This window comes from Pinus tabuliformis, chromosome 9 (genome assembly GCF_031772625.1).
Source record: "Pinus tabuliformis cultivar Carrire ecotype Pingquan chromosome 9, CPIR1, whole genome shotgun sequence".
NCBI lineage: Eukaryota > Viridiplantae > Streptophyta > Pinopsida > Pinales > Pinaceae > Pinus > Pinus tabuliformis.
This window is the reverse complement of record NC_142307.1, coordinates 959,515,492-959,534,897: the sequence shown is the minus strand read 5'-3', so window position 1 is coordinate 959,534,897 and position 19,406 is coordinate 959,515,492. Positions and strand designations below refer to the sequence as shown.

At 39.5% G+C, this 19,406-nt stretch overlaps 1 protein-coding gene across 1 annotated transcript in view; it reads right to left on the bottom strand.

Moving 5' to 3' along the window:
• The window catches only part of CIP111 (Cam interacting protein 111), a 166,671-nt gene that overhangs the window by 102,343 nt on the left and 44,922 nt on the right, over positions 1-19,406 (bottom strand). Inside the window, exon 4 of the mRNA XM_089445755.1 lies at positions 17,827-18,031. Coding sequence (XP_089301881.1) covers positions 17,827-18,031 — 205 coding nt within the window. The remainder of the gene's footprint in view (positions 1-17,826; positions 18,032-19,406) is intronic.

The window sequence follows — 19,406 nt, the reverse complement described above, 5'->3', positions numbered from 1 at the left end:
CTATTTATAATAAAGAAATAAGTATGCACTTTAATCAAATACGTATTTATATGAATATTTCTTCACTTCACAAGGCTACTATAGGCAAGTGTTTAGCACATTACTCTTTCTAACATATCCTACTTGATCCCAACCATCATGCCACATAAATTTCTCACAACAAATTTATTCAAGATGCCTCTTCGTTACCGCGCTTATCCTTCCAGACTCGAGCATCCCTTTCTCTACTAAAAAGTCACATGGGTGATCCATCTTGCCAAGGCTTTCATGTGCAAGTACAGTGTGTTAAAATTGGCAACTAGGGCCAAACTCCATGTGGGTCATCTTATTTATGGTAGCTGATATTTTTCTTGGATCCCTCTCATTGAGAGGTGTAGGATTGATCTAAAGATCATCCGATTCCGATATGTATTCATGAAGTTATGAATTTATTTGCGTTATAAGACAATTCGTCAAGGTCGGCCAACAACCAAATAAACCCCACATGTGCTCAACGTTTTAGTATAAATAGAGGTGGCCTTCAAGTCATTTCAACACACTTGGGATCTCTTCCTCTCTCTACTTGTCTTTGGGTTTTAGTAGGAGGAGAGATCCTAAGGAACAACGTTACCCTGATCCAGAGGGCAGAAAGCCAGAACTGTCAGAAAAGCTAGAACTGTCGAAAAAGCCGGAAAAGCCGAAAAAGTCGAAACTGCAAGAAAAGCTAGAACTGCCGGAAATGCCAAAAAAGCCGGAACTGCCAGAAAAGCCAGAACTGCCAGAAAGTCAGAACTGCCCGAAATGCCAGAACTGCCCGAAAAGCCGGAAAAGCCAGAACTGCTAGAAAAGCCGAAAAATTCGGAAATGCCAGAACAGTTAGAAAGCCGGAACCACTGGAAAAGCCGGAAATGCTAGAAATGCAGGAAAGGCCAGAAAAGCCGGAACTACCGGAAAAGACGAAACAGCCGGAAAAGCCAAAAAATCCAGAACTACCAAAAAAGCCGGAAACGCTAGAAAAGCTGGAGAAGCCGAAAATGTTGGAACTACCAAAACTGCCGGAAAAGCCGGAACTGTAGGGATTGCCGGGAACAACTGGAACTGTCGAAATTGTCGGGAACAGCCGGGACTGCCAGAACTGTCAGGAATTGCCGAGACAGTCGGAGCATCTGTCTCCGAAGGAGCGCAGCATGCAAGGGACAACTAACTAACATTGGGACAGTTGTATGGTACTTAGCAGCAAATACACCAAGCATGCAATGTTACAGATAGCATGCAAGGGACAACTAGCATGCAACAACAAGCATGCTAAGGACAACAAGCATGCTAGGGACAACAAGCAAGCAAGATGCAACCAACACATAGGTCAATATGGCAACATGGTGCAGCAATGGCACATAATGCAGTACAGTGATGGGTACAGTCATGATTAATGAAGCATGATGAGATGCAGCATAGTGATGATGGGTGCAGCATCGTGCAACACGTTCAGTGCAACATGATGAAGAAATGCAGCACAACGATAGGTGAAGGAGTCACCTTGGAGAATTAGTTGAAGCAGCATGTCTTCAATTGATCTCATGTATCATCTTCTTAGAGATGATCTATGCTCTTATCTAGATAAGTCAAAGTGATGACTTCTGTTGTAAATGTACTATCTCTCTCTCTCTCTCTGTTGAACTATTGAAGAACATATAAAAAGAATTGATCAAGGGTTTCCCCACATTGGGGTTTGTCCCTGGCTAGTGCCACATCTTGTGTCCTCTTGTCTTGGCTTGTCTTCTGCGATTTATGTTTATGTTCTATCTGCAGTTTACTTTAATGTTGATGTGATTGCTAATCTGGGAAAGATACGGAGTTAACTATGAAAATTGAAATAAATTGCTCTAAGCATAGAACATACCTAAATTAACACAGTGCCAATTTATAGATTCTTACTACCATGAATTTATCTAGGAGGTCGAATGGGTCCCTTCTAGGGCCAACTTGGTCTTGTGGGGACAAAATTGATAATTTTGACTCAAATAAAAAAAAAATCCATCGCTTTTCAAGAGTTCAAACGGGACTTGACTCAAGTACAATAATTTGACTTATGGCAAATATTATTTGACTCAATAAACCCTATAAGCATGAAGAACAAGGTTTACCTAAATAACAATTTGACTTGAGCATGAAACTCATGCTTGAAAAATAAAAATATTTTTCTTCTTTTTCTTTCACACAAGTACAGTGATAATTATGAACACTGAACCTAGTTACATTTTCCAACACCCCCACGCGTGCATGCACCTACAATAACACCATCCTTAATATTCTTCTTTCCAATAATAGAACCACATCTTGATTCTTCAACTGCTCCTATAACAACCATCAAGAAAAGTATGCTTGTTATAAGAATTTTTATGAAATACTTATTCTTTTCATAAGAGTTTTCAAATCCACAAATTAAGCATGTCTATTTATAATAAAGAAATAAGTATGCACTTTTAATCAAATATTTATTTATATGACTATTTCTTCACTTCACAAGGCTACTGCCAGCAAGTGTTTAGCACATTACTCTTTCTAACATATCCTACTTGATCCCAACCATCATGCCACATGAATTTCTCACAGCAAATTTATTTAAGATGCCTCTTCCTTACTGCACTCATCCTTCCAGACTCAAGCATCCCTTTCTCTACTAAAAATTCACATGGGTTATCCATCTTGCTAAGGCTTTCATGTCCAAATACAGTGCCAATTTATGAATTCTTATTGCCATGCATTCATTCTATTCAATTATTAACTTAGGCCAATCATCAAGTTAAAATGTCATCACAGTGGCCTTTTCCCAAGACGTACAGTGCTACAATATTCATTATTTTCCCTTATTAAGTAGTAGATCCACCATCCACTGGTGTCATAATATAAACATGCAAATAATATGAGCCATCTCTATATCTTTTAGCCAACTTTTAAAATAGTTATTAAGTAATTTGATTTCAAAAATATATAAGAAACTCCACATAATACTTATCTTTCACTTAAGCAAGCACTAGACCCTATCTTCATCATGGCTTGCTTCCATTGCCATATCCGAGATATTTCTTTATGTAACTCTATTCTTTCAACAAAGATTTCTTGTATTCCATCAAAACATGACTACTTTTGCATACCATACTTTCACTACAACATCCACAACAACGCCTAAAATGATCTTTGTTGAAGTTCCACAATCTTGGGTCTAAGATATAATCTTAAAATCTCTAACGCTACCAAACCAAGAATCTCAACAATACTACTTTGCACAGCGGAATATAAACAACAGTAAATCACACATGCATAGAATATAGACAACTTTTTACAGTTTTTAACCCAAGTTCATTATATTAAACAACATATAATACAACAATCTAGGGCTCCTGTACCAGGGATAATGGCCCTCATACATCCACTAGTACAAGATACAAATTGGGGCTTGGTGTCAGTACATCGACGACAAGTCTGACCTCAACAAGATACTCTGACCATCTGGCTGATGAAGTCAACTCTCTCAGCTCCCCTCAGTCATACCCTGTACCTTCCTGGTCCTGCGGCTCCCGATTTGCAGCTCCTGCCTCTATCAATGCTCCAAGTCCATCTGGCAACTGAATCTCGGTTATCCAATCTGTCTCTAGTCGTGCCTTGGTCCATCAAGGCCACAACACATCGAGACTCCTGTTGAGTTGTTCACATCTCCACTTGTGAACAACTCTTGATCTGCCCATTGTTGCTCCTCAACTACTCAAGGACTTCAACCCACTATGGTCTTCCTGTGTTGCACCAATGAAGACCAACATAGGGCACGAAGGGTTGCCACCTATCACTGCAAGATGTCCATCTCCTACAATGAACATGGGCTAGGAGGACTGCCCATCATCTGTTGTAGAAGTCCTTCTCCACACACACGTCTCGGGCTCCACAAACTACTTCTGGTTGATCAAACCCTTGAGCTCAACAACTACCTCTCTCACAACTACCTTTGTCCATCAAGGTGTTTCTCACTAGGCTCCAACTTGGACACTATCACGTTGTCCTCCAACAAACCATAAGTGCCCAAACTACGTTCACACTTGGTCCACTCTCACGCTGCCCTCCAACAGTCCACTAGTGACCAAGTCCACGCTGTAGAATTTGCACCTAATTAGGGCATCCCCACACCTAGGAGACCCTTACACACGGCTGCCAACAAGCTTCTCAAATCTACCCTTTGCTTCTACAATAGAGGAGCTATTGCACAAATCTAGGCCAATCAATATGTCCTCACCTAGGACAACATCAAATCATCATACAAGAGGCCATCCACAACTCATGTTGTTATTGTCCTCTCGCCTAGGGATTTATGTTTTCTACTGTAGCATCTGCCCACTAAGAAACCCTTTCTTCTAGCTTCCACAGTCAGCAACACATGTCCAAACTAAACACTACATCCCTACCATCAAACTCATAATTAATACATATATCTCTTCACTTCTGGACTGATGTGCCTGCTGTCACCTTAGCTTCCTGGTAGGGGCTTCCTAACAGTCCACGTTAGGCTCCTCCAAACAACTCCTAAGGCCTCCTACAACTGCTCGTCAACAGATCCAATTTTGGTCAATTCATTGACCCAACAAACACAAGATGCTCTCCAAATTACATACTTCAACTCATTGTTTTAGGGCACTAGGTTGTTGCAATTCTGGACTAGTTAGGGCACCCATACACAGTCCCTAACAACCCTCAAACATAGCCCAGAATTACATTTCCTTTTTGCAGTTGCCCTTCTAGGAGGGGAGGTGACATTCAGCTGAAGTTTTGGGTTGTTCTAGCCACTCACAACCCTTCAGCCTCCCTCCAAACTGCTACGGCTTGCTTCAACAAGCCTCCTCCAACCTGTGACTGCCCTTCTACAAGTTTACACCCTTCCCATGGCCCTTGAAACAGTCCTTTCTCCCTACGGCCTTCACACTAGCCCTTGGTCACACAAACAGCGCTGAAAACAATGCTCAAATCAATGTCCTCCAAGCTATGGTACTCGGCTCCTTCTCCACCTCTTGGATACCTAGAAACTGCCTTCAAACAACACCTTGGCCCTCTCTGAAATGACCCAACAAACAAGCCCCAAATTACCTCCTTTCTTGCTACGGCTAGGGCAAAAAATCAGAGCTCTTCACTTGTGATTTTTTTTGCACAAATGGATGAGGATAAGCCCTCACACTCACCCTATATATATACTAATAAGAGGGGCTTCATAACATCACAATCTAGGGGCTTTCACAGTTAGTCAAGTCAAGCTTAACACCAAGCCGACCTTAACAAATGTGTGAAAACTCCATCTCATAACTTCAAAAATTTATTTCTCCACTTCTACAACTCGAAATTCAACGATTCTCGAAGCGATAGATTCGTCTTTCAGCCCTCTATCGTCTCATGCCATTACATGTAGAAATGTGCTCATGGATTTGGCCCAAATCCCGATGGGGTGAAAAACCCCATGCTTGGGTTCTAAGCCCACAAGTGACTCTTGTGGTGCTTCGCCCTCCAATCCCTAAACCCTAGGGCTTAGAGTACCTCCCAAGATACACAAATCAACAATCTCAAAATTGATGAAGCTATCAATAATCCCATTATTTCAATTATAATCATATTGATTACAATGAAATATAACTAAAGCATGTTTTCACACAATGCATTCAAGCATATATGCGTGCATAATCAAAACTTACATAATATATTCATGCACATCTCCTTAATGCATCCTTGCAATTATTCAAGAATACCATATCCTCATTTCATGTATTCCACCATAATGAGTTTAAAGGTCTAGCAAATCCCTCGACACATCGTCCAATCACCTCTGCAACACTTTCTCAACCTTCTAGACAACTTCCTCTTCCACGCAACACAATACCAGGTATGCAACCTTTCTCTTTTAAATACTTTTTTAGGCATACTAAATGACATTTCCTTTCTTTTCTCTGTGGTCCCTCAAATAACCCTTCCCCTATAAAGATGCTCTTAGTGTTAGCAAGAAAGTTACAGTCCAAGACAACAATACAAGTAAGGAAACCATCGGACATTTATGTAGTGCTACAGCCCTTCCATATTCAATAACATTATACCTTCACACATGGCTACCTCTCTTGGCATTCACTTCTATAAAAAGAAAATAACTCCTGACCTACCTTGGTCATTAGCTCAGAGCCTATTGATGTGAGTAGCATCGAAAGCTCTTCTACAGTTACTTGGTGTCTTAACATGTGGAGGACATTATTTGCCTCTACTAGTAATTTATGACTTCTTTCCTAAGTTTAGGAAAAGTACAATGATTAAAATAAATTAATTATTGTAGACTATTGGGTTATGTTATAAGGATAAATAATTTAATTATTTAAGTGACTTAGAAACAATCTCAACCATTGATCTTCAAGATGTTTCTAGAAGGAAGATTCAAGATGTTTCTAGAGGGAAGATTAAAGTTAGGGATTTGGCTCAATGAAGATTATAAATGAAGGATAGCGATGGAGGTGAAGAAACAACGAAGAACACAAGTGTGTGAGCAAGTCATCATGAGAGAGGGAGAGCGGTTTTCTCTACAATGTGAGTGCCTCAGTGACCACTACGCAGAGAAGGAAGATTTCCTTAAGGCCAATTTACCTAGGCCGAATTCATTTTGAGGGAGACGAGTTGCAAGTTCCAGATTGTATTTTTCCTTGCATCTCTGTGGGTCGAAAAACCCAGATTTTTCAGATAATAAAATGACGAAGAATTGTTTGTGGGTTAATTTATCTTGCAATGTCTGATTGATCTCTCTAGTTTATTTCTGCTGCATATTTTTAATTCTAGAAGTTAAAGATACCAGTGATTTTGTTTTTCGTTAATTCAATTATTATTTGGGTAAATAAATAATAACTTGGGGATAAATTAAATTGTTGTGAGAAAATAAATCTGGCTAGTATTAGAAATTTAACATGGAATCAGAGCAATCTAAAAGACTCTGAAAGAGAGATCTGAGATCACAAAGGTTTGTAGCAAAGAGTTTTGCTTTTTGCAACAATAGAATAATTTCTAAACAATTTGTAGTTGGGTTTTGTTGTCGTGGTTGATCTGCAAAAATGGCATCATAAACAGTTTGAGATATGAACACAGTTTGGATGGGGCATCAAATTTTAGCCCCTGGAAGAAGCAAATTACCTGGACTCTGAAGATGAATGATCTCTGGTATTTAGTACGCAAAGATGTGCATGTTCCTTCAAATTCGGTACAAGCAACAAAACATAGAACCAAGGATATGAAAGCGAGCTGGATAATTCTAGATGGTGCGAGGGATCATATAATTCTTGACATATCAAGGAAGGATATCAATAGACAGATGTGGGTAGCTCTGACCAGTCTTTATCAGAGTACAAACAATAACAGAAAAACGGTGTTGCGGGAAAAGTTAAACAGCGTTAAAATATGTAGATCTAAGACCATGACTTCCTATCTCACAAGGGTCCAATAGGCTCGTGATGAGCTTGTAGCTATGGGGAAAACTGTATATGATTCGGAGCTCGTCAAAGTCACTCTAAAGGGGTGCGTGAAGCAATGGTCCTCTTTTATGGACAGGATTCTCATCCATCAACAACTTCTTGATTAGAGCCAACTATGGGATGATTTCACCCAAAAGGAGATCAAGGAAAATTCATTAACTAGAGGACAACGAAATGGCGATGAGGAAAAGGACGAAGTTGCTCTTGCTGTACAAGAGAAACCAGAGTGGAGAAGCATCTTCACAAAGTAAGAAGGAAAAGGAATGAGCAAATTTAAATGCTCTGCTTGTCATAAATTCAGGCATTTTGACAACGAGTGTCCTAACAAAAAGAATCACAAGGGTAATACTATTAAGACAACTACTGCACAGATGAAGATGCTGAAAATTTTGATAAAACTTCGCCCTAGTATCTTGCCTTTCTGGAACCAGACACTTGGAACCATCACGAGAGGTGTCTGGTTCGTGGGCAGTGGAGCATCTCCTCATATAACAGGATCGTGGGACCTTCTTCCCTAGCATGATCGGGGGGCCCAAAGATGTAAATGTGGAGTTTGGTGATAAGGCCAAGTATGCATTTGAGTGCACTGAGAGTATCGAGTTCCAGATGGACTCAGGTGGCATTATAGAGGTGAATCATGTACTGGGTTTGGAGAGGAATCTCCTTTCAATTTCAAGCATGGAAGACAAAGGACTAGAGCTCAGCTTTACAGGAGGTGAAGTGGTTGTTGGGCCGAAGGGGGGCGATTTTAGCAAGAAGCAGGTGATCGATAGTAGGGAGAGAGATCTCTATCTATTGAGAGGACAGTCGATGAAGGCTCTCATCCATAAGAGTGATAGCCAGAGCAAGATTTGGCATAGGAGGATGGGAGACCTACACTACAAAGCTCTTCTGATGGTGCAAAGGATGGTTACTGGTTTTCAAGAGATTCAAGTGAAGCGGGATGGAGTGTCTAAAGGGTGTGTGCTTGGCAAGCAGGACAAGAATGTGTATCCTCATAGTGAGAGCGGGTTTAAGGATGTCCTAGACTTGGTGCATTATGATATATGTGGTACTACGTCTGTGACATCAATCAGAAGGTCCTTATATTTTGCAACGTTCACAGATGATTATTCCAGGAAGACTTGGATCTACTTCTTGAAGACCAAGGATGAGGTCTTCAATCGATTTCAAGATTTCAAGGATCTTGTGGTGAACCAAACAAGAAGGAAGATTAAGGTGTTGGGATCAAATAATGGGGGTGACTACACCTCCAATGAGTTCCTAGACTTTTGCAGGCAGGCATGAATCAAGAAGGAGATCACAGTACCCTACAACCCTCAGCAGAATGGGGTTTCCAAGAGGCAAAATTGGACCATCGTAGAGGCAACAAGGGAAATGATCTATGATCAAGAGTTTCCTATGTTTCTGTGGGCAGAGGCTTGCAATATAGTTGTGTATGTGCAAGAACAAGAGCCCTCACAAGGTGTTGGAGAACATGACTCCTGAGAAGTTGTTTATAGGAGTGAAACCAGATGTGAGTCACTTGCACATATTGAGTAGTCCAGTTTTTGTCCATGTGCCTACAGAGAAAAGGACTAAGTTGGAGCACTTATTTGAGAGAAGCATGTTTGTTGGCTACAAAAAGGTCTCGAAGGCCTACCGAGTCTACATTCTAGGATAGAGAAAGGTGATCTTGAGTCGAGATGTCAAACTTGATGAGGATAGGACCGTCTGGAGACCTCATGAGCGAGAGCTCGCAGTGGTAGAGGAGAACGAGCAAGGGGATCAAGTTTGTCTAGAGGAGGCCGAATTGCTAGAGTGTTGTGGTTTTTACAGTGTGCATTAGTGGCAGGGCATAGATTGAGTTGCTAGAGGGTGCAAATCTGAATGTTGGAAGTTGATTTTCTTTAGAACAATTTCATCTGCCGGTACATTTCCTTAAGGTCATTTTCCCTAGGCCGAATTCATTCTGAGGGAGCCGAGTTGCGGGTTCCAAATTGTATTTTTCCCTGTATCTTTGTGGGTCAAAAAACTCAGATTTTCCAAATAATGAAACGACAGAGAATTGTTTGTGGGTTAATTAATTTTGCAATGTTTGATTATCTCTCCAGTTTATTTCAGTTGCGTTTTTTAATTCTAGAAGTTAGATATCAGTGACTTTATTTTTCAATTATTTAGTTATTATTCAGGTAAATAAATAATAAATCGGGGATAAATTAAATTCTCGTGACAAAATAAATCTGGTTGGTATTAGAAATATAACAGAGCCAATACAACTTGACATGTCATTTTATCTCATATGAATATAGTCAAAAAACTAAATAACCTTTATATATCAAAAGCTTTCTACTTTCACCATGCTAATTGGGATATCAATCACATAAATGCATTAAAATCACATAAACATATCAATTAAGATATCAAATCCTATATGAAGAATTCTTTACATATATTCCCTTCAACATCTATACAACATAAACACACTAACTCCATGCGATTCCACTCAACACTCGACACGTAGCCTCCCGAAAACCACTTTACCGCGTGCCTTCGGAGAAATAGCGAATGTGCTAGTTGGAGCGCGAAACCGCGCAACAGCCGTCGGATGGCAGAGGACAGATCAATGGTGCAGGTTGTTCGGATCAGTTGAAGAACGGGACGCGACAGCCGTCAAATGGTTTGTTCTCGAGATCAGTGTCGGGGAAAGGTCGGACGGTCGGGGTCCACCCGCGCCCGCCGATCCTTTCGTTTATAGCCTATTTCTATTATAAACATATTGTTCCATGCTTATTGCATAATTTCTAACTGTACGTGTTATATAAACACCATAACACATAAAATTTGACGAAGAGTGTTCAGAGGAGTGTATTGTGAACCGTTCCAGGGGGTCTGGAGGTCAGGGTGACCAGTACAGTCGTCTATATGCTCACTTCGACTCGAAGTTTCGAGCGGAACATAGTGGTGAGTTCCATTTCTATGTTGAGACTTTGTTTTTGAGCTCACACATGTAACAACCATTTGAAGACATAATAAAGAGGTTAGCACTAGAAGCTAGGACTAGGAGACGTAGCCAGGAAGTCTGGTTAACTCCTTTATCAATTTTGCTTGTGTTGATGTGTCTGATTATGTTTTTATAATTGTTTAACTATCTGTGTTGTTCGCAATCTTATCGATCCATTGCACTAAGTAATATAGACAACTCCACACATAGTCTGTAATACCTTTTTATCAATTTCAGATCAATGACCATGGCAAAAACCCAAAGGGGAAAACCCAACAACCTTTACTTATGAGAGAATATTCAGTTCATCAATTCCTCTAATCAAAACAAGACATCAAAATAACAGCTAACCAGAACATTACCTCCCACAAGTGTCAAGCCACCAAGCCATCCTCTTTCGTCTTCTTTTGATTTCGACCTTCTCCTCCTTCCTTCGCTAGAACAAAGACAATTCTTGATATGAATCGACGCACAAATGAGGGGTCACTTATAAATAGTCTCCAAATGGGGGTCGAATAGGTGCCCCCAAGGAGCCAAGCCAACTTGTTCTATGAGGGCAGACTTGGGCACTTGTGGGGGCATTAATTTAAATTCAATTTTTTCTGTTTCTTTTTATTAATGATAATACCGACCGCAACTATAATTTCTCAACACTCCCTCTTAGCCAGGGATGTACTTTTCATTCTCTCTCAAGATCAATCTCCCCGACCAATCCACTGGTCTCTTGGTAATGACCTGAGGGAGAGATCAGTCCCAGCATAAGGAAAGGTGATAGCATCAATCTCATTCCACAAGCCAAAGCCAATGGCATCAAGGGATCAATAAACATTTGTTCATAAGGCCAAACTCTCCAACCATATGAAATGATTTCTCAGTCAATCAAAGTCAATCTCCCAAACCATCCCACTGGTCTCCCAGTCAAAACAAATGACCCAAGAGAGATAACTCAACATCAATCTCCCAACCAGCCTATTGGTCTCTAAGTCAAACACAATGACTCAAAGGTGTAATCAGGATTAAACTCTTTGACCATACCAATGGTCACAGGGTCCATTTCCCCGACTATAAACAAGGGTCTCTTGGTCAAGCTCAATGACCCATGGGAGGAATCCCTATCTCAATATCAACCTCCCCGACTATATAGTCTCTTAGTCCACGACCCAAGGGAGGAATCCTAATCTCGATGTCAAAAGGGGCAATCTCCCTGACCATATGGTCTCTCAGTCAAATGCAATGACCCAAGGGAGAGTACTCAAAATCAGCGTCCCCGACCAAGCCTACTGGTCTCTCGGTCAAACACAATGACCTAAGGGATCACTCCAAACCTCAGAACCAACCTCCCCAACCATAAGGTTTCTCGGTCAAACTCAATGACCCAAGGGAGTAACCAAAACAATCTTCCCAACTGTAAACCATGTTTTCTCAGCCAAGCCCAAGGAAGATTCATGATGTTATATAATCAACGCTTCCTCTCTCCAAGAGAGGGATTCTCAGCCACTCCAAGCTTCTTTCAAAAACAAATCTCATCTGAGATAGTGGCTATGTCAAAACATCAGCAATATGCTCATCAATAGAAATGTATTTGAGCCTCGTAGCTTCTTTGGGCAACATCTCGGATACTTGATCTCAATGTGCTTCGACCTATCACGAAAAGGTGGATTCTCATAAAGCTTCACACAGCTTTGATTGTCACAATATATCATTGTCAATTCCAGCACCCGATCAAACAAACTAGCAAACAACTTTCGAAGCCAAATTGCTTCACAATAAGTTGAACAACCGATTGTATGCTCAGCTTCAACCGTGCTAAGTGCAAAAGAGGTTTGCATCACACTCATCCATGATATCCAGACTAAAACTGCATCCAGAAGTGCTATTCCTACCTTTAGAACATCTGGCCCAATCAGAATCTGCAAATCCATGCAGCAGATAGTTCAACAAACCAATCAGTAGGATCAATCAAGTCAGCAACAGAGTCTCGCAGCTTCTTCAGATTTGTTATCATGGAGTTGTCCATGGACTCATAGTCCATCATGCCAAATTCCTAAAGGACCTCAGCAAAGAATTCAATGGGCTTATACCACACTTTCAATTCCCGGTAGTAATGCATTAGACCAAGGTCCAAGATCCTTCGATCAGCTCCCCCTTACACAAGACAAAGAGGTCTTTAGCCCCAGTCAGAAATAGATCATCAAAATCACGGGCTCATCCTCAACAACAGATCAATATCGATCTAAATAGCCATTAATTCGAGAGTACCATACACGAGGTGCCTGACTTCATATTATTCACCCTCTTACTAAGGTAATCCTTCACTTGGTACTTCTAGCCATCTTCATCTTGGAAGTCATAACTGACTTCTTTTCAGCATAGACCAAATCTGCTCCCTCTAAGTCCATATAGCTCAACACAAGTCTTCTTGTCACTATCTTTTGTTTTGTTCTTCCATTTTTCTCATCTAATGCCAAAGCGTTGGCAGCGCTTATTATGCACCTACAATCCTCACTAGGAAGCCAAGGAAGAACAAATACAACCAAGCAAGATATACAAAGACAAGAAACTTGTAGTAGAAACAACAATAGTAATAACCAACAAAGAGAGATACAAAATATTTATTTTTTGAGAATATGCCAGCTCCCTCTTAATCTTAGCCTTCTTGCATCTAATTTGCAAATAAATCCCATCCACATCATCATCATCATAATGACATTCCTATCTTGCATGGGCTAGGGGTTCTTCTTTCAGCGGAGGCAATCAATCCTAGGATTTTGTCCATAAACCCTAGGGATTTCGTATGCAAACCCTTCCTAGGGTTTACAGACCTTAAACAATCCTAGAATCTGACCAAGACATGCAGTCTTCCAAACCCTATATTTTGCAATCCCACCAAGTCTCAACCCCTCAGCAAGATGTAAGAATGTGTTGAGATAATATGATCAGTCTTCAAGCTTTGAAAAGGAGCTTCGACATCTTGTCATGTCTGCCTAACTCAGCTAATTCAAATGACCATATTTCCTTTTGAGACCAGATGTAGATCTCCTTCTTGCAAGCAACAAATTTTGGACTAAAGCAAGTCTTAATCTTGATGGCCTACAATGCAGCACTTTGATGACGCCGGCCTCTTTTGTTGTACTTGTACTTACATATAAGGCACATACCACCTCTTGCTCAGACTACACCTTAGATGTAGCTCGAATCCCAAGAGAGATAATTTGGACTTCTCAGATCATGATCAAGCCTTCCAACAAAACAAATCAGGCCATTTTATCAGACTTCTTATAACAACTGAGACTTATTCTTTTTGGATATATCAGAGAAATACCTTCGGACTTGTACCAAGTTTCCTTTGGACCTCAGAGGTATGACTCAGCCTTATACAAAAAATTTGAACTTCAGTCTTATTCGTTATCACAGAGAATAGTAGGCTCGGACTTGTCACCAGAGACATAGACTCAGATTTGTCTTCTTTTCATAGAGATAAGCAAACTCAGACTTGTAGTTTCTTTTCTCAGAGATTTTGACTTGATAGATGGCACAATAAGCTCAGACTTGATTACCTTACTTGGTAAACTCGAACTTGTCACTAAGATTTTCATAGAGAGAAGAGGCTCGAACTATCTTATACAAATTTGGACTATCTTCTACAGAGATACTTTAATAGTGACTCGGACTTGTCTTACAGGGATAATCTCGGTCCTTAACAAACTTAGTTTTCTTCAAAATTATCGGAACATACGACAAAAAACACTGAAAAAGGTCTCGGTCTTGGATTGTTAAGGGCTTAACTTCTACTCACACCATATACTTGAATCCTCCACAGTCTTTCTAATCTTCCATGGTCCGGATTCTACAAACTTCGGACCTCCACAGACAAGGATCATAACCAAGGAGCTTGGATCATCATACAGAACTCGCACTCTTTAAGAATAGAGATTATGCATCAATACCACATAGATCTTGTATTGAATTAATTTCAGGACTAAGGCTTCAACCATAGAGGTGAGGAGGAGGAAGCTCGAACTAATTTGGTTCATGCCTCAGACTATGTCAAGAAGCTCAGATCACTTCAGAGATAACTCAGATCCCAACACTGAGATAATTCAAACATGTCACTGTTCCACAGAACTTGACAAACTCGGACTGTAATCATCTTAATTCGGACTTCACTCCGATTTGATTACCAATCCATGCAGCTCGAACTTGTTTAAATGAATAAAAACACATAAATTATATAATTCGGATGCCACAGGAGGCCAATACAGACTTCGGTTTCTTTCCATAGATTTTTAGTCAACCATAGTTCACATGGTCTCAGACTTCTTAGCTTGAGGTTCTTCGAAGAACAAAACAAAGATAAGACAAAGAGGACTCTCCCTGAAATAGGGATTTATGAAGAGAGATACTGTACTAAATGAAGTCTGGACTCAGAGGGAGCAGACAGATCAACAAGCTGGAAGAATGCCTTGATCTGTGCCAGAAAGAAGTCAGTGGTGACTTCCAAAACAAGCATGATTGGCTAGAAAGAAGTCAAATCGAAGGATTACCTCAGTAAGAGAGAAGACCATGAAAGGATATTTTGTCAGGTACACCACTATTAAAAGTTTATAGTGATCGTCTTCTTTGATGAAAGAAGTGTATGTAAGAACTACCTCAAGCTTGTAAGGTATATGAAAGGTACATGAAGAAATATTATGCTTGTAAAGGAAGGCTTTGTACAGGCTCCTCTTGGATTGATGGATCAAGGTTGATGATATTAATATATAGTTTGTTTTCTGACAAAAGCAGAAGAGCTTATGTGTCAGAGGGAGTTGCATTGACCAGAAGATTTGCTCTAGAGGGAGAAGTCAAGGCTTCTCCAGGAACACTTGTTTCTGGTTTCAGAGGGAGTTGAACTGAAAATTCAAGATGAAATATCTTGACTTGATAGTTGATAACATCAGTGACAGAGGGAGCAAATCAGGATTGCCATAACAGGATCTGCTTCAGAAAGAATACCCAGTTAGGGTAATCAATATAACCAAGATAATGGATCAAGTAAAGGAAGCATATCATTTTATGGTTGAACCAAGGCATGTAGCTCAACATGTGTTCAAGTATAAGCATGGTACAGTTGGTCATGGCATAGTCAATTATGGTTTGAAAGAAGTCTCAAACAGAGAAGTACAACTGCAGGAACTCAAATTGGGCATGCACTGTTGAAGAAAGAGACACATTGATATAATACATCTCTCTCATTCACACTCTCTTGCTTGTCTCTCATAATCTCCGTAGCATAGTTTAATACAGATGAAATTTCCCACTGCCAACTTCATTGAGAAGAGCAAATTCTTATGATAAACTGCCTTCCCTTGATCTGATGTTTCATACAAAGACTTTTAATATTTCAGATAACTATATTCATTAATTGCGTTTTGCACCTGTGGCACAAGATCATCAGCAGCTGACAGTTCGATTAACATCAGTGCCACTCAATTTTTGGAATTATACTCTTTCTGATGCTTCAAATTGCTTGGATTGCTGATGACCTTCCAATTTCCCTGTCACCACCTTCACCAACTCTGTTTTCAAAAATGGTTCTCATTAGATACTTCTAAAGATGATAATTTTGGCCACTGAATTTGTATGAATCAGCAAACCTAACACTTGGTAGACTACCCACATGTTTTAATTTTTGCCAACTCCGAAACTTAAATTTTCTCTTGTATCCCTTCCTGCCTGTCAACCTTCGCAATTTTTTCTTGAAGCACAATGAATTCCCCCTTGAACCATTTCCATCACTCAAGAAATATCTCTCGCGTCCCAACACTGTGGCCGCTATGTCTATCCCAGATTTTGTTGGCATGCTGATACACTGCTATATACGTCAATCATAGTGCTACACCCATGTTTGATTTTCCGCTATAGGTCTGAAATTTGCTTAAATTTTTTGGATTTCCAGATCTGATTCTCAGTGAGATGCTACCCAAGATATAATACAGCGAATAAGATTTTTAAATATCTGATTTTTCCAATCTCTCAGATGTTGATGCCACCAGAAACATCTTCTATGGGTCTGTTCTCAGTCAGATATCCAAAAGTCTCTCACATTTACAGTCAGATATCACCAGGTCCCCATGTCTGTCATATGCTATCTCAGCATGTCTCAAATTTCTCCAGATGGACCTGTCATCAACCACACTGACTTCCAGCAATTGCACAGCCAGTCTGTTGGATATCTAGTGGCATCTGCCACATCTACCCTATATGTTTGCAACGCATCTGACATGCCACATTTTTCAATGCTGACTTCTCAATGCCCGACATCACCCGCACTTGCATATGCTCTGTGGCATCTATCTTCAAAGATGCATTGTCCCTTTGGTCATATCCAATATTATTATTAGTAGTATTATTAATATCTATGTTCATTACTTTGCCTATACCTTCAAAGATGCTTTGTCCGGAAAGCACTCTCCAGAAAAGCTTGTCTTTGTTCTGGCATGTAATGCCTTCCCATGGTTATCTGTTCTTAAAACTGTGATGATTTTTCAATCGAGATTATATGAGTTGTGAAGCATTGAGTAGAACTGTTATTGTGAAAGGGTCAGACCACCTTAATTCAATTTTCTGCAGAACTGAGTGGTGACTTTTGTGTTCTGGGAATTGATAAGATTGCACACCTATGCTTCTCTTGAATATAATAGGATCTTCACTTAGTTTCTTATTTTCAATTTCGTCTTAGGTTAGTTTGTTAAATAATACGACTTTTATAATTAGGATGACAATAAGGCATCTTTGTATCTTATGTCTTGTTTTTGGAACCTTTGTCTTTTGATACTTTTGGAGATTTATTGGTTCATAAGATTTCAATATAAGCATCTTTCTGATTTTTTATGTCAACTGGAACTGTGATGGTTCCTTTCTCCAAAGGTCTGGATTTTTACATCTGATCACTTTTCTATTTCTATGGGGCCAAACACTATTTCTTTATCAATCACTGATTTCTTGCTGGTAAGTTGCTCCAATGTTTATTGTTGTGACTTCTTTTCACTTTCTAACTTCTTAATTTGTGCAATCAAGCTTTGATTATGGAAGCACTCATGCATACTAGAGAGTGTCAATCCTCAAATCCCAGTTATTTTTGCTAGAAAAAGATAAAACAAGGCTATCTAGTATCATGTAATGTTTTCTATGGAAATGTATAGGTATGCAACTCTTGAGCATGTTACTGGACCCAACCTCAATTGCAAAATGCATTCTACCTTTTTACACCATTATCTGTAATCAATGCAGAGCTTCTAGGAGAGAAACAAAATAATGAAAAAAAGAAATAGACAGAGCTTCAGGGAATACCACCGAAGGAGCAGAAAGCTCAGCTGATTTGAAAACTGTGCGGAGTGCTTGCTCACTTTCTCCATAATACTCACTAACAAGCTCAGGACCATTGATTGAAAACATGTTAACCCCAGCTTCGTAAGTGCAAGCAGATGCTAAAGATGTTTTCCCTGTGCCTGGTGGGCCATACAGAAGGACTCCCCTTGTTGGCTGTAGTCCTAGCCTGAGACAACACAGATAATTAATAACTTTAGAACAGAAAAATCTGGTTACAAATGGTGAGATCAGAAAGCTCTGACTCTCAAGATGCAATAAACATCACAAATATAGAGGAAAGCATTCATCAAGCACAGACCAATAATCTTGATCTAAAAAGAACCGTTACAGCTAACCTAAGTTACATGGAAAACAGATTCAGATCCGGATATGGATCCACCAGATTTTTTAAAATCCAGGATCCGGATATGGTGGGAAAATGCCATGTACAAAAATACAGTAATATTTTTTCAATTTTGAAATACATATTCAAAGTTAAAAATCAAAACCATTCATGAATCACAACATTAGAATTGAAATCATTAGGTAATTCATAAATCTGAATGTTGAAATCATGATGCATCATGATTTATACAAAATGGATAACTGTAAATACAAAATTGAGTGTCTTATCAATGATCACTCTATTGACGTGATGATGTAGAGTATGTCTAACTACATGTCCAAAAATGGGTATACATGCTCATCATTTGAATATTTCAACTCCACAGCATGATCAACGGTCAACCTGTCATCTTCCTTGAAATTTGTCTTAAAATCTAAAAATTCCCTATCTAGTTATAGTGGTAAATGAATATTGTACACTGTTTGAAAACAAACTATAGTCTATGTATCATATAGTCTTCTAACACGACTCTTCACCTAGAGTTGGATGGGACTAATTTAATTAAATTATTAATAACACAGCCATCCTTTGTACATTATATATTATTATCTATGTATTGTCTCAAAGTTTTCCCATTAGCATTTTTAAAAATTGAAAATTAAAGTTTTGATGTGCCATACCTTTCCTGCTAGCATTATCATGTGCTATAAAGCCTATAGGTAATTGATAACTTACTTATTCAACTATAAAGTCTACAGATTACTAGGAAATAATCTAAATAGAATATGTCTTTTAGGGTTTCAAACAGGTGGCATATATCCTTAAAAAAAATAAAAAATAAACCAAAAGTTCTGATGTTATCTGCATGGGATCCATCATGTGAGGGCTAGTTGGCACAGGATCCGTTCAGTAGCATGGAATCTGTTACCAGGTTTGAAGGATCTGTTTGTGGCAGATCCTACATGAATCTGGGTGGATCTGTATCTGTATCCAAAACACAGATCCGCAGATCCAGCATCAAGACCCTATGGATCTGGTAACATATAAAACCAATGCTTTTACAAATGATTTTGTGCCGATATACTGGAAATGCTCTTTACAATATTACCACCTGCAGGTGATTGCATTTTAGGTTTGAGCAGAGACCACACATGTATAAAACATGAATTGACACTAAATGCATGTAAAGAAGCAATAACAATGTCTAGAAAAGTTG